This window comes from Taudactylus pleione, unplaced genomic scaffold (assembly GCF_031769625.1).
Source record: "Taudactylus pleione unplaced genomic scaffold, aTauple2 ptg000021l, whole genome shotgun sequence".
Lineage (NCBI taxonomy): Eukaryota > Metazoa > Chordata > Amphibia > Anura > Myobatrachidae > Taudactylus > Taudactylus pleione.
Window position 1 is genome coordinate 9,700,933 of NW_028284423.1, and position 12,422 is coordinate 9,713,354.

General features: G+C 41.9%; 1 protein-coding gene across 1 annotated transcript in view; it reads right to left on the minus strand.

The window, feature by feature from the left end:
• The window catches only part of HHIP (hedgehog interacting protein), a 145,983-nt gene extending 133,844 nt beyond the window's left edge, over positions 1–12,139 (minus strand). Inside the window, exons 1-2 of the mRNA XM_088448037.1 lie at positions 11,571–12,139; positions 1,075–1,270 (exon numbers count right to left, since the gene is read on the minus strand). Of these exons, the coding sequence (XP_088304163.1) occupies positions 1,075–1,270; positions 11,571–11,843 (469 nt within the window). The 5' untranslated portion in view covers positions 11,844–12,139. The remainder of the gene's footprint in view (positions 1–1,074; positions 1,271–11,570) is intronic.
• Positions 12,140–12,422: the final 283 nt, after the last annotated feature.

Sequence of the window (12,422 nt, forward strand, 5' to 3'; positions counted from 1 at the left end):
TGCTCCCAAATGCCGGAAAATGGACAAAAACTGTTGTTTAGATCAAACATTTAACAAACTTGTCTGACGACCATTTTCATGTTTTCTGGCATTTAGGAGCAAAGAGCTGATCATCATTTACTCCCATACGTTACCAGATTTTCATTCCAACCAGACAACTAGTTGGCTGGTTGGATGTAAGTTGGTCTAGTGTGTGGCCAGCTTAAGGCAACTTACCGCATATTTAGCCAGCGGAGGGATCTCGGGGCGATCAGGGGCGGTACTGCATGCCCTGATCGCATTGCAAAATGTGATCATTAATAAATGGGCCCCTAAATCTGTGTCAGGTATTTTGGTTTCCTCTCAAAATCTGATAAGTAAATTGGCCTCTGACAAAAAATAACCCCAGTGTGCATGTGTGTCCTTGTAGTAGGGAATATAGATTTAATAGAACAGGCACTGAAGTGAATGAATATGTGTGTGCTATTGAAATGCAGGGTCGCATCTAGGGGTGGGGGGCACGTGCCCCAGACGCCGGATTTGAGGGGGTGCCGAGATGGTCGGAGACACAAAGCGGGAAACCTGTGACGAGTCAGAAGCCTGCCGTGGCGTTACACAGACTGAAGGACAGTGTGTAAGGAGCTTGCTGCGGTCACTGCCTTAAGGAGGAGCAAGGAGAAGATCCAGGTGGTGGGGGGATGGGTAACATAACCAAAGGCTGTATACAGTTATGGCAGGGAATGGGGGAGGGTGGGGTGGGAAATGACTGCCTTGCCCCGGGTGACAACAATCCTAGTTTCGTCCCTGAGAAATAACTGTTAATAAATAAATACAGTATCTATGGGTACTTTGCTTACACCTGATTTGTTGCAAGGGAATTATTCAGTAACACAATAAACTACTGAATGACCAAACATGGACATTTTTGAAACTTACGTGTTAAGTGTCATTGAATCAGAATCACTACCTATATGATGATCACTGTATCCTAGTCTGAGCTGGAATGTACAGTATTTCATTGCAGTCAACTGCGCACAGCTACGTCTAGATCTTTTCATCTCTACTTCCACAGTTTGACTAAAACAATCCCATTACCTGGTATCTGTCCTCGGCACGTGTAATAGAATTCCTTGCAGTAATCCTTGCACAGAGTGGGGAGGACCAGTTGTCTGTCAAATGTGTCTCTTCTCTCAGGTGGGTGAAAAAGATTCTGAGCATATGGTGAACAGTAGGCGCATCTGACTTCATCCAGGATTTTTGCACATTCTGTGTTGTTGGTAACTGAGAATATCTGAAAGTCACAAATAAAAGAATAATAAACATTGGCGGTTCACCTCACTGGGGCATACAGTTAAAGCAGAGACTCTATAACAATAAACTGCAATGGAGAAAAACATTTTGGATGCACATTTTTTTTCCTTGATGTATCCACAGAACGGCTTTGAGTATATCGTATTTTTAATATTTGTAGTTGACTTTAGTTGTTCTATGCTCAGGCACTGTATCTGATTGAGGTTATGTGGATTTAGATTAAGCATTCAATTTCTAATGTCAAAAAGCATTACAAAAAAAAAACTGTATGCAGGTGGGTAAAATATGCATGCTTTAGATTACAGCGTTTGATCCTATTCCTGAAATTCCTACTGTGGAATTTCCCACTAGGGGTTCTCCATATCCCCTTTGAGGTCATTTTGTTTCACAAGTCTTCCACTAGGAATATATTGTTTTTCATAAATTTTAAATCATTTGTGATTTTATTTTAAAATTTCCTTTTGGACATTCGCAGAGTTAAAACAAAAAACTTCCAGATTTAATATTTTTCCGTAGTTTTACTCTTTATGGGTGGGATGTACTATTATCAGGTATGCAGTCAAACCCCCGAAAATGCAGTTTTCAGGGGTTTGTCATAAGCACCAAGCTTCAGAAAGCAAAGCTTTCCGCAGCTTGGACCTAGTGGGCAACACCATCTTCAGATGGCATTGTCCAATAGAAGACTATTGGCTTCTTATTATGGTGTCCTAGTACCCCCCGACAGTATGCGCATCATACGACGTATGCGCAGAGGGACTTCTGGGTCATAAACCCGGAATTCCTTTTATTGCTAAGCACAGCTCTAATTGGGAGAGCTGTCCTTTGCGAGTTTACTCGCAAATCTTCATGCCTACCGGCATAATAAGCGCCGCTATGCATGTGATGAGTGGCGGATTGCATTGCATGCAAAATGCTATGCTTGTTGAATCCCGCCGTATGTATTTTTGGAATAATTCAATACTTAGGGCTTGATTTAGAGATGTACAGTATGCTGACCCGATGGTTAGGGTACATCTACGATGGTTTAGGGTCTGCGCAAGTGCCGGACCCGTTCTTCACATGTGCAGAACAGGGCGTGTCATCTCGCTCACAGAACCTCAAGCCGGAACATGATTGACATGCTGCAGAGTTTGGGGGCGGAGCGGGATGGTCTCATCCCTTCCCTTTTCTGGAAGGGATGAGACCATGGTCTGTGTCGGTGAACACAGATTTCCCGGCTTCGCAGCTGCAAGCACCCAGCCAGGCTGCGGTAAGCTTCAGCACGGCAGCCTGGTCAATGGGTGAACCATCACGACCATCGATTGCTGCGCTAGGATCACAGATGCAGCAAGGATATGTCTGTTTCCTAAAGACACCTCCTGCTGCATTAGCATTTTAGATGGATGCAATTGCAATTCCATTTATCTTTGAATCAGGTCCTTAGTTTGGAGTCATTGGGCCTGATTCAGAGCCGTTCGCTATTTGCGGTCGTTCGTTCAAAAACAAGGGGTGGCTATTCAAATGATCCGTTCGCAAATTGCAGTCTGTTCACACCTCTAAGTCTGAACGAGCGTGCAAAACATACGCTCGTTTATTTGTTGAAAACGCCCCCTGGCCGCTCGCACCATACGTCATGTCCGCTATTTATTAGATTAATCGAGTACATCGAACAGCGTATGAACTGCTCGCTATTCTTGTGGTTGGTTTTTTCAGCCGCTATTTTGCGAGCAGTTCTGAGTTAAAAAAAACCAAGTGACGTGGTCAATGACGCTGCTGTATTAATTATGCACTCCCTTAAAACGCCCGTTTTGACCTTTAAGCACGCCTGCGATCGGATCTCCACTCCCCATTTTCAAGCACCTTCCCCTGTTACCACCCACATACGCCTCATTCTGTCACTCAAAATAGCAGGCATTCGCTATATTGCGAGCACATGAATTTCGGCCGCACTGACTGGTTCGCGCATGCGTATAACGATCCGTACGCATGCGCAGATGTGCGAACATCGCTCGGAACGAGCGTACTGCCGCTAGCGAGTGGCTCTGAATGAGGGCCATTATCAGCTAAAATACAAAATAAATACCCTGATTTTTCCTAATTTATCCATATTAAAGTTAGAAAGTATAGAATATAGGCCTATAGATCATGGGGTGTGCTGTTAGGGACACGGAACATGTCTCATCCATTGCCGATAGTAGGCCAATAAGATGCAGAACCAATGACCCTAATGGAAATCACACTCGTGTCATGGGACCCTAGGGTCTTTGAGACTGCTTTTATATTGAATAACTGATTTTGAAACACAGGATGGTTCGGTTTGGTTAAGGTGAATGAATATGTAAAAGAAAATAGCTAAGTAGCCTGCTGACCTGCACCCTCAGTAGTGAAATTAAAGTACTGCAAAAGAAAATATAATTGGAAGAGATATATCAGTTCTTGGCAAAATGCAATTCCTTCTATTGAACTGTCAAAGGAAATTATTAATGAATGTTGCAGGCACACGCAAAAAAATCTTTATAGAAATGAGATGTGGAATAGGGTTCCATAAATTGTCAAAATTCAGCTATATGATTCCTTTTTTTGTGTGTCTCTTGTCGTTCCAAAACAGCAGGAGTCTCACATCTTGTTCTGTGTGAGGTCTGTGGTGGAATTACCTTTCCGGAAGATTGATAGAGCCATCATTCCAGGTTTGGTTTCAATAAACTAATACTCTCTGTGAAGTCAATTATAACGCCTTAGGGCCCTATTTAACACATGAACTGCTGGACAGGCATGTGAGACATGCAATACTCCTTTGGGACATGGACAGTACTACTCTCTTGGCTTCTTTTTCATCCATTTCCTTTTTTCCCTTTCAATCTCATATACTGATGGACCCACTATGAAGTAAATGTTGTTAATGAACAGAACGCAGAATGAAAGAAAGCCATAGGGACACATTTAAGTATATTGCAAAGTCGTTTTTTTTCCCATAATGCTTTAAAACATTTTCTTAAACTGTGCCAGTATTGAGGAAATATTTGACATTCCGGGTCAGACGCAGTGTCGATGACGTACGCAGTTGGCTGATGCCCCGATTGCTAGCAATGTACAGATTTGGACTGTGGTATTCAGTGGGAGTTCTTGGAAGGCAACAGGGGGGTGGCTAAGCAATGTGGGCGTGTCTCTAGAAGCGGGTGCACCCAAAGGCGTACAGCCGCTCACGCTGGAGGCCATGGTCAAAGGAGAAACTGCACCTGTCATAGATGGTGTGTCCAACGGTGACGTCTAAAGATGCACCAAGATGGAAATGCATTTTCGCAAGACTCTGCAAGTGGGCGTCTCAGTATTACAAAAATTGGGCATGGTATTAGCAAAAGACGCAGCCACGTCTGCATCCGTTTAAGGCACAAGGGCTGAATCTACCTGCATCCGTTTAAGGCACAAGGGGTGAATCAGTCTGCATCCATTTAAGGCACATGGGGTGAATCTGTCTGCATCTGTTTAAGGCACAAGGGCTGAATCTGCCTGCATCCGTTTAAGGCACAAGGGCTGAATCTGCCTGCATCCGTTTAAGGCACAAGGGGTGAATCAGTCTGCATCCGTTTAAGGCACACGGGGTGAATCTGTCTGCATCCGTTTAAGGCACAAGGGCTGAATCTGTCTGCATCTGTTTAAGGTACAAGGGCTGAATCTGTCTGCATCCGTTTAAGGCACAAGGGCTGAATCTGTCTGCATCCGTTTTAGGCATAAGGGCTGAATCTGTCTGCATCCGTTTAAGGCGCAAGGGCTGAATCTGTCTGCATCCGTTTAAGGCACAAGGGCTGAATCTGTCTGCATCCGTTTAAGGCACAAGGGCTGAATCTGTCTGCATCCGTTTAAGGCACAAGGGCTGAATCTGTCTGCATCTGTTTAAGGCACAAGAGCTGAATCCGTCTGCATCCGTTTAAGGCACAAGGGCTGAATCCGTCTGCATCCGTTTAAGGCACACAGGGTGAATCTGTCTGCATCTGTTTAAGGCACAAGGGCTGAATCTGTCTGCATCCGTTTAAGGCACAAGGGCTGAATCTGTCTGCATCTGTTTAAGGCACAAGGGCTGAATCTGTCTGCATCCGTTTAAGGCACAAGGGCTGAATCTGTCTGCATCCGTTTAAGGCACAGGACTGAATCTGCATAGGTTGCCGCATTTGCAGATTCTGTGCCTTAAACGGATTCTTCATATGCTGCTTTGCTGTATAATTATAGAATTTCTCATTTGCACTGTGATCGTTATGGCCCATGTTGACATATACACTTAAGGAATGATGTAGAATTGAATGCAAATTGGCCGTAATTGTGCCATATTGTGTGTACGGAACTAAATGCGTATATTTGCCAATACACAATGTTGCATGAATATTTGGGAGCCCCTATCCGTACGCTTGGTTTGATACCCATCATTATCAGTGCTCCCTTGCACCAGCCTTACATTACATGCAAAATATGACAAAGTACAGATACAAGTTAACGGCAGAATCATCAGTTCCACAGATTTTCACACAACCCATTGAGATACCAAGTGCGGCAACCATCTTGGGCGCATTAACATAGGTTACCATTGACAGGACGGGCAATACATGCAGATGAGATTTATAATGAGGAAATACAAAATAAAAGTATACGAGACATAAGGGAGAATTAGACGCAAAAAAGCAAAAACTTAAAGTCGGAGAAGTTTTAGCACAATTAGCATGTTTTGGTGTGATATTTTTGAATAAAATTGTTTCCATTTTTCGTACTATCCGTTTACAAAATACGCAAAAATACATTAGCACGAAAACTGTTCTTGGATTAACCAGCGAAAAGTACAGGTGAATTTGGGGAAATCTGTCTGTACCCCTTAAAATAGGTAACTGACATAAGTAATCATTTTAGAAGTGTATTAGTGGCCCTAATAAGAGTATTTGGGGTTCTTAAATTGTGTCACATGGCTGTTATATGCACATTTGCATAAGTGTGGAAAAATAATAAAAAGCTTTTTTTATCAAAATAAATGCTGCAGTTAAATTGGGGGTACATTAAAATGGGTGCAAGTATATTTTTGAGTCAAAAAATACACCAGGTATAGACACCAGCAATGTTCAAAACACCTGTTCTATCCATACAGACCCCCTAAATACCTGGCCCACTACTATAATCCCATTTTCCACTACTTTAAATTGTTTCACCCCAAAATTGAAATGCCAAATTAAGCTAATTAAACAATTCTTTTTGCCTAATTTGTTATTAGGGGGAGTGTCCAAGGGGTTCTGAATCAAGTCCCCACATATTTAAGCAAAAATAGGGATTTTGCACAACTTTAAGTTTTCACCTGCTCTGAGATGGTGAAAATAGTTTTGGCTATGGAGAAGTCGTACAATGCGAACACTTCAGCAATAGGATTGCACGATACACATTTTTATGCGGAAAGTTCTCACCTGCAAAAACTTTTCGCCAAACCACAGCTTTTCGTGGCTAATTGAATCCGGCCCATAGAATACCAAAGCTACTTATGTAATACAAGAAACCTACGGAATCATCAGTTCCATATTTAAAATACTTACAGTAGATCAGGTTTGTTAACAAAATACTATTCTTTTGGCTTATATGGAACATTGTAGATACCTTGGAAACTTTATTGCCTAAGTTGCCCCTTTTTTTTAACTTACATACATATTTCAAGGTTTCTTTAATCATATACACAGGTAAGTTACTCTTTTTTTTGGCTTGGCCGGTAATTATGCCATCTCTTTCCACATACAGATATCCTGAAAACATGACCAGTTGGGGGTTCTCGAGGACTGGAGTTAAAAACCACTGATATAAGGTAATTAGTCTAAACTGTGACCCTGAATTATATTATTAAAGAGTTCAATTTCAACTTTAAGCCAGTGTGTAAATAAATGATAATACCCTGGAGGTTGTTAGAGAAGACCCTAGGTGACACTGTTTGTTTAGTCAGATGAGTCTGACAAAAGCTTTTGTCTCTGAAAAGCTAAAGAAAACAAATGGTTGTAAGAGAACACACTTTTCACACTACATCTTGGCAGCACTGGCTGTGAATTCTTTGTGCTATACAGTAGTAGGCCTTGATTGGGTTATCAGGGTTGAAAATCAAAGCTTTGAACACATATGCATCTCATCATTGCTACAGTGTAAACCTACCATACACTCTGTTCCTAGCTGAGGGTTGTGAGCAAAAGAATACATGGGCAATAGACAATGCACTTGGCATAGCCAATGGTGAGTAAACCCTGTGCACTGCAGCTAGTTATTTATGTGATGTATGCAGCTAGAAAACAATTGGGTTCAACCGCCTGTTTTTGGCCTATGTATCAATGATATACTTTATTATCTAAAGTGAAATAAATCCTAAAGGACTATTACTTATTGTAAGAACAGCTCCTGGTCACTAGGAGAATAATGGACACGCTGACACTTAAACCTGCAGCAAGACAGTTCTCACTCATCTAGGATAAGAGAAGGGGCCTATCCCGAATTCCCCCTGAAAAGGCCAGAACATTTGGACAGAGCACGGGGACTGAACGAGAATGATGTTCTCCAGTTTCACCCATTAGAGAACCAACTAACAAACACAATGGTGTTGTTATTCTTTTGCCATAAGCAACAAGACTCTGTGTGTGGGCAGCAGTTTAGTGAGGAGGAGGAGAAGTCGACCCCTTTTTGTCCTATTGATTTTGTTCTATTTGCATGACTTGAGCAAATTAAATGATGCAATATGGCTTTTTGTTACAAAACAAAGTGAAAGATACCACCCAGACACATATGTTGATTCGAAGAAGCTGTTTACATGAGAATAGAATGAAATCCACCGTGAACTAAGCATAAAAATTCGATTCAGCAATGGCCATTTTTCTTTACTGTGCTTGGGCCAGAAAGGCTGAAACACAAGTTTTCCAAGAGACTCCGAGGACCTGACAACAAGACACTTGTCACTGAGGAATTTGCAATTAAACTAAAACCAGAGTAAGGAAAAAAAAGGGACACCTGATCGTTTATTTCACGTGCACTGGTTCTTAATGATATGATCCATTACGGGCAGTACAGATAAACGCACAATACAATGGATACATTTAGCACATTCACCATTCACCTGGGCCTGTCCTCTATTGTCCTGTCACAACTCTAAAACAGCTCTGGGCTTCAAAATTATTCCGGAACCTGACAAGGGTATCTCATCATTCCAAGGAACATTTTTGAGACCCCAACTGTCTCAAGTCAGTTATCAATCCAATATATCAATCAAACCAAAGTCCTGACAGCCAGCAGCCTGCATGTAATTTTTGTGCTGTTGAAATATTGGTAAGACTAGAACACCACCACTACCCTTTGACATTGTCCAACCTTATTAGGGCCTGGTATAGAAAAATTTATCAACTAGACAGCGATAGAATAATTCCAAGATTAACATATGGCATGTGCCAATTATTTTTTTACTACCCCATGACTATGAACAATAAACAACAACATACATTCTTATATACCGTACTAAAGGGAGAGGTAATAAGTCCACTTGATGTAACAGCACATGTAATGCATTGGAGCCTCCAGGGGAAGGACACTAAGCTCTATGATATCACTAACTAGCAGCCCTAAGGTCAGGTTTAGGCACCATGTGACTCTCCAGCTGTTGTGGAACTCACACCACAACCTTGCTCTTCCTCACACTGAGTATACTGCTAGGAGTAGTGGCAAGCTCCGTTTGCCTACCTCTGATTTATGCAGTTATTTTAGGTTAAGGCGGTAATACTCTGCACTAAATAACCTCAGAAGAGCCTTTTAAACCTCCAGTGGTTTAATAGTTTTAGCATCTTGCTACTAAAACCACTGACATTGACACGACTATTGGTACCCCCGCAGTCATTAACATATAAAATCCAAGTTAAAACTGGCAACCAAATGGATACTTGTTGAAAGTGAACCTATTTTAGACATCAGACACAGTAATGTGCTGCCCAATTCTCCACTCATTACATGTTAGACCTCAGACAGCCAAGATGTTGCAATCTTTACAGAAAGTGAAGGAAGTTATAAAGGTGTCAAGATAAACATCTTCTCCAGCAATTTTTTTTCTACTCTAAAATCTGGCGTTTGGTGAGATCTTTTCTGTGTGGTCTGTAACATGAGGTTTGTTTGCAAGGATGTCTCTGCCCATGGTATGGATCTGAGGTACAACGTCTGAGCATCTGAGGTAATCACCGTAGCAACAACAACAAAACTCCTAGTGATCATCCTCGTTATACAATGATGCCCAGTCCTGCTAACACCACTTCTCGGAAGCTGATTGTATATGCTTTATCTCAGTAACAGGACTTATATGGATCTAACATGCCATAGATCCTTTTATGAATGTAAAAACCATGAGGGTAACAAACAGATTAAATAAGAAGCTTGTTTATACACAGAATTGCCTGTAATGTATTTTTATAAGGACACACAATGCTGATAAACATAGCCTTCTGATTTAAGGCTAATCAGGATAACATATACAAACATACAGTATAAAAACATGTGCCTACACTTTATTCTAAATAAAATATCTTATGTCACATACAAACATACACCCACTCTCTACAAATGTGTGCTTACCTATATGTATACACAGCTCTTATTTATGCACAGGAAAACAATTTGTGTATATACATAGTATATATTTAACTCCAACATATGTACTGTATACTTACCATAAATAAACACATGCATGTATCCTTTCCTTCAGACTTATAAACACCATTAAAAGGTACACAGATGGTAACACAAACATTATAGACATGTGTATACAAACTTACACATACAGACTCACTATTAACCCCTTGCACCCATGCTTCCTGTGTATTGGCATTACACTGGCCCCAGGTGTCTCATCACACAGGACCCCACGTGAAATACAATATTGCAGCTCCAAAGCATAATTTACTGTGGTTCACAATCTTTAAAATGTCAAGAAAACAAAAAATAAGGTGCTTTAGGAACTGTTGTATTCAGTTGCACTTTCTTAAATAAGAAGCACAATTCAACCTCTGTTCACATGACATTTTCTACTCATATAAATCTTATAAATACAATGCAAATTCTTATTACACACAGTTTGTCCTGAAAGGCATATTGGCAACCCAGCCGTTAAGATGGAGATCTTGTTAGATTAACTCAGTCAAGTGCTGTTAAACTAAAGCTCCCAGCTTTATCTGTCAGTTAATGACAGAGCATGTTATGATTTATAAATAAGCAAGTGGAGTAGATTTATATCCTTAGAAATCATAAAGTCCCATTTATTCTAGATCATTTAGAGATATTCACTTAGAATGACACACATGAATGTTCTGTGAAGTGGTTGATAGATTACACACAATCAATTATATTGGAATATGACAAGAAAATGTTTTTCAAGCTCTCACCCTGTATATAATGATGATATAAAAATAAACTGCGCACATATTTTTTAAAAAGTTACTTGAATGTCTTATCTATGGGGCATTGTAGCTTGAGATAACTTTTGAAGTATGTTAGTATGAAGTATTGGATGTTAATCAAATTCCATGCCTGCCTGCTTTCCTCACATGTGATGATCTGGAGCCTCTTAGTGTCAAGAGTTGTTAGCACAGATGGTGAAGTTCTGAAAGCATAAAACAGATAGAGTACAGTAGGTAAGCTCTGCAGCGATTGTGGAATGCACTGGCGCACTGGCTGTTGGGGTACCACAATTCCCAGCATGCCATGCAAATATATGATAGGCAGGACATGTTGGATATTATAGTTCATCAACAAATTAACAGTAACATGCCTCATAAGTGTCATACAGCAACTACACCCTAACTAGTTACATATACACAAACTACTAATCAAAACCAGAAACAATATGACCTGTGTTTTGCACATAATCCAGCAATAGGTGATCTTATAAATAATGTTACAACCTCGCAGGAAGTTTTTGACTTCTGATTAGTTACACACGTGGATGGCCACCAAATATACATAATATAGACACATGGCAATAGTAGCTTTTTGCTGGAGTGGTGTGATCGCCTTTTGTGTACATGATAGCTACAGCAGGTTGAGAATAACTACATAATAAAACACAAACGTTTGCATACTGTAACTCAGGGCATAGGATGTGTCATATTCGCTGCTACTACCGACAAACAGCGCTTCAAACACCTGCAAAGTGCGCACAGACGCCAAGCCCCCAGCTGGGAACACGTGTGCGCTCCACTCAGTGTCCTGCAAGGTACCAACCTCCACTCATCCTCTCATGGCCTCATTCAACGCGTGCCTGTGGGACTTACCCTGGGGTCCAGCTGCCATCCTGGGCTCTCGGGCTTAGAGCAGCAGGAGAGACGGGGATACAGCCCTCTGCACCCATCGCCAGCTCCCCCCAGGTCCAGGCTCTGTAACTTCCTATGCCTTTTCTTCACGCGTTTTGGGGGGTTCCCATTTAAGCACCTTCTCCTCCTGGTCCCTGATTCACCTTTCTCTCCATACTTAGCTTCACATTCAAGGATGAGCAGCAAAGCGGTTCCCCAAATCAGCATCCACTGAACCATCAGCATCTTCTTCATTGTTACCCCGCTCCGCAGTCCTCCAGCAACAAGTGTCCTCTCCTAAGTGCAGACTCCCCGTGATGATGGGACTTTGGATAAGTAGCTAGGATTGCGGTGCAGAGTAGATGGAGACTGATGATGGGGACAGGTGAGCTTGCGGTGTGCTGCTAGTTTTCATGTGCTGGGGGTATATTGCTCAGTGTGCTGCTGCTGGATGGGATCCCAGGGCGCTGCAATGTTCTCCCTCCTCTGGCTGTGGATGCTGCTGCTGCTGCCGGTCACTGCTGCCTGTGCTGCTTCTGCTCTCGCATCTCCTCCGCAGGGCTCTCATGTTTCGCTCCTCTTTTTGCTTCTTTTTAAGTGGAGCGCCCCCTGACGTCACTGCCCCCTGCACACACGCCATGCATGCACCAGAGTGGGGTTGGGATCTGTATATACATAGGCTCCGGTGGGCTGAGCAAGACATTTTAGTGTGCACACATGCTAGTAATGGACTGTGTCTGGTACACTGCAACATGTTCAGGTGACGATACTGTGAGATGTCTTATGTACTGTACTCGCTTATTATAACACATCTCAGGTGGTTTTAAAACTTGT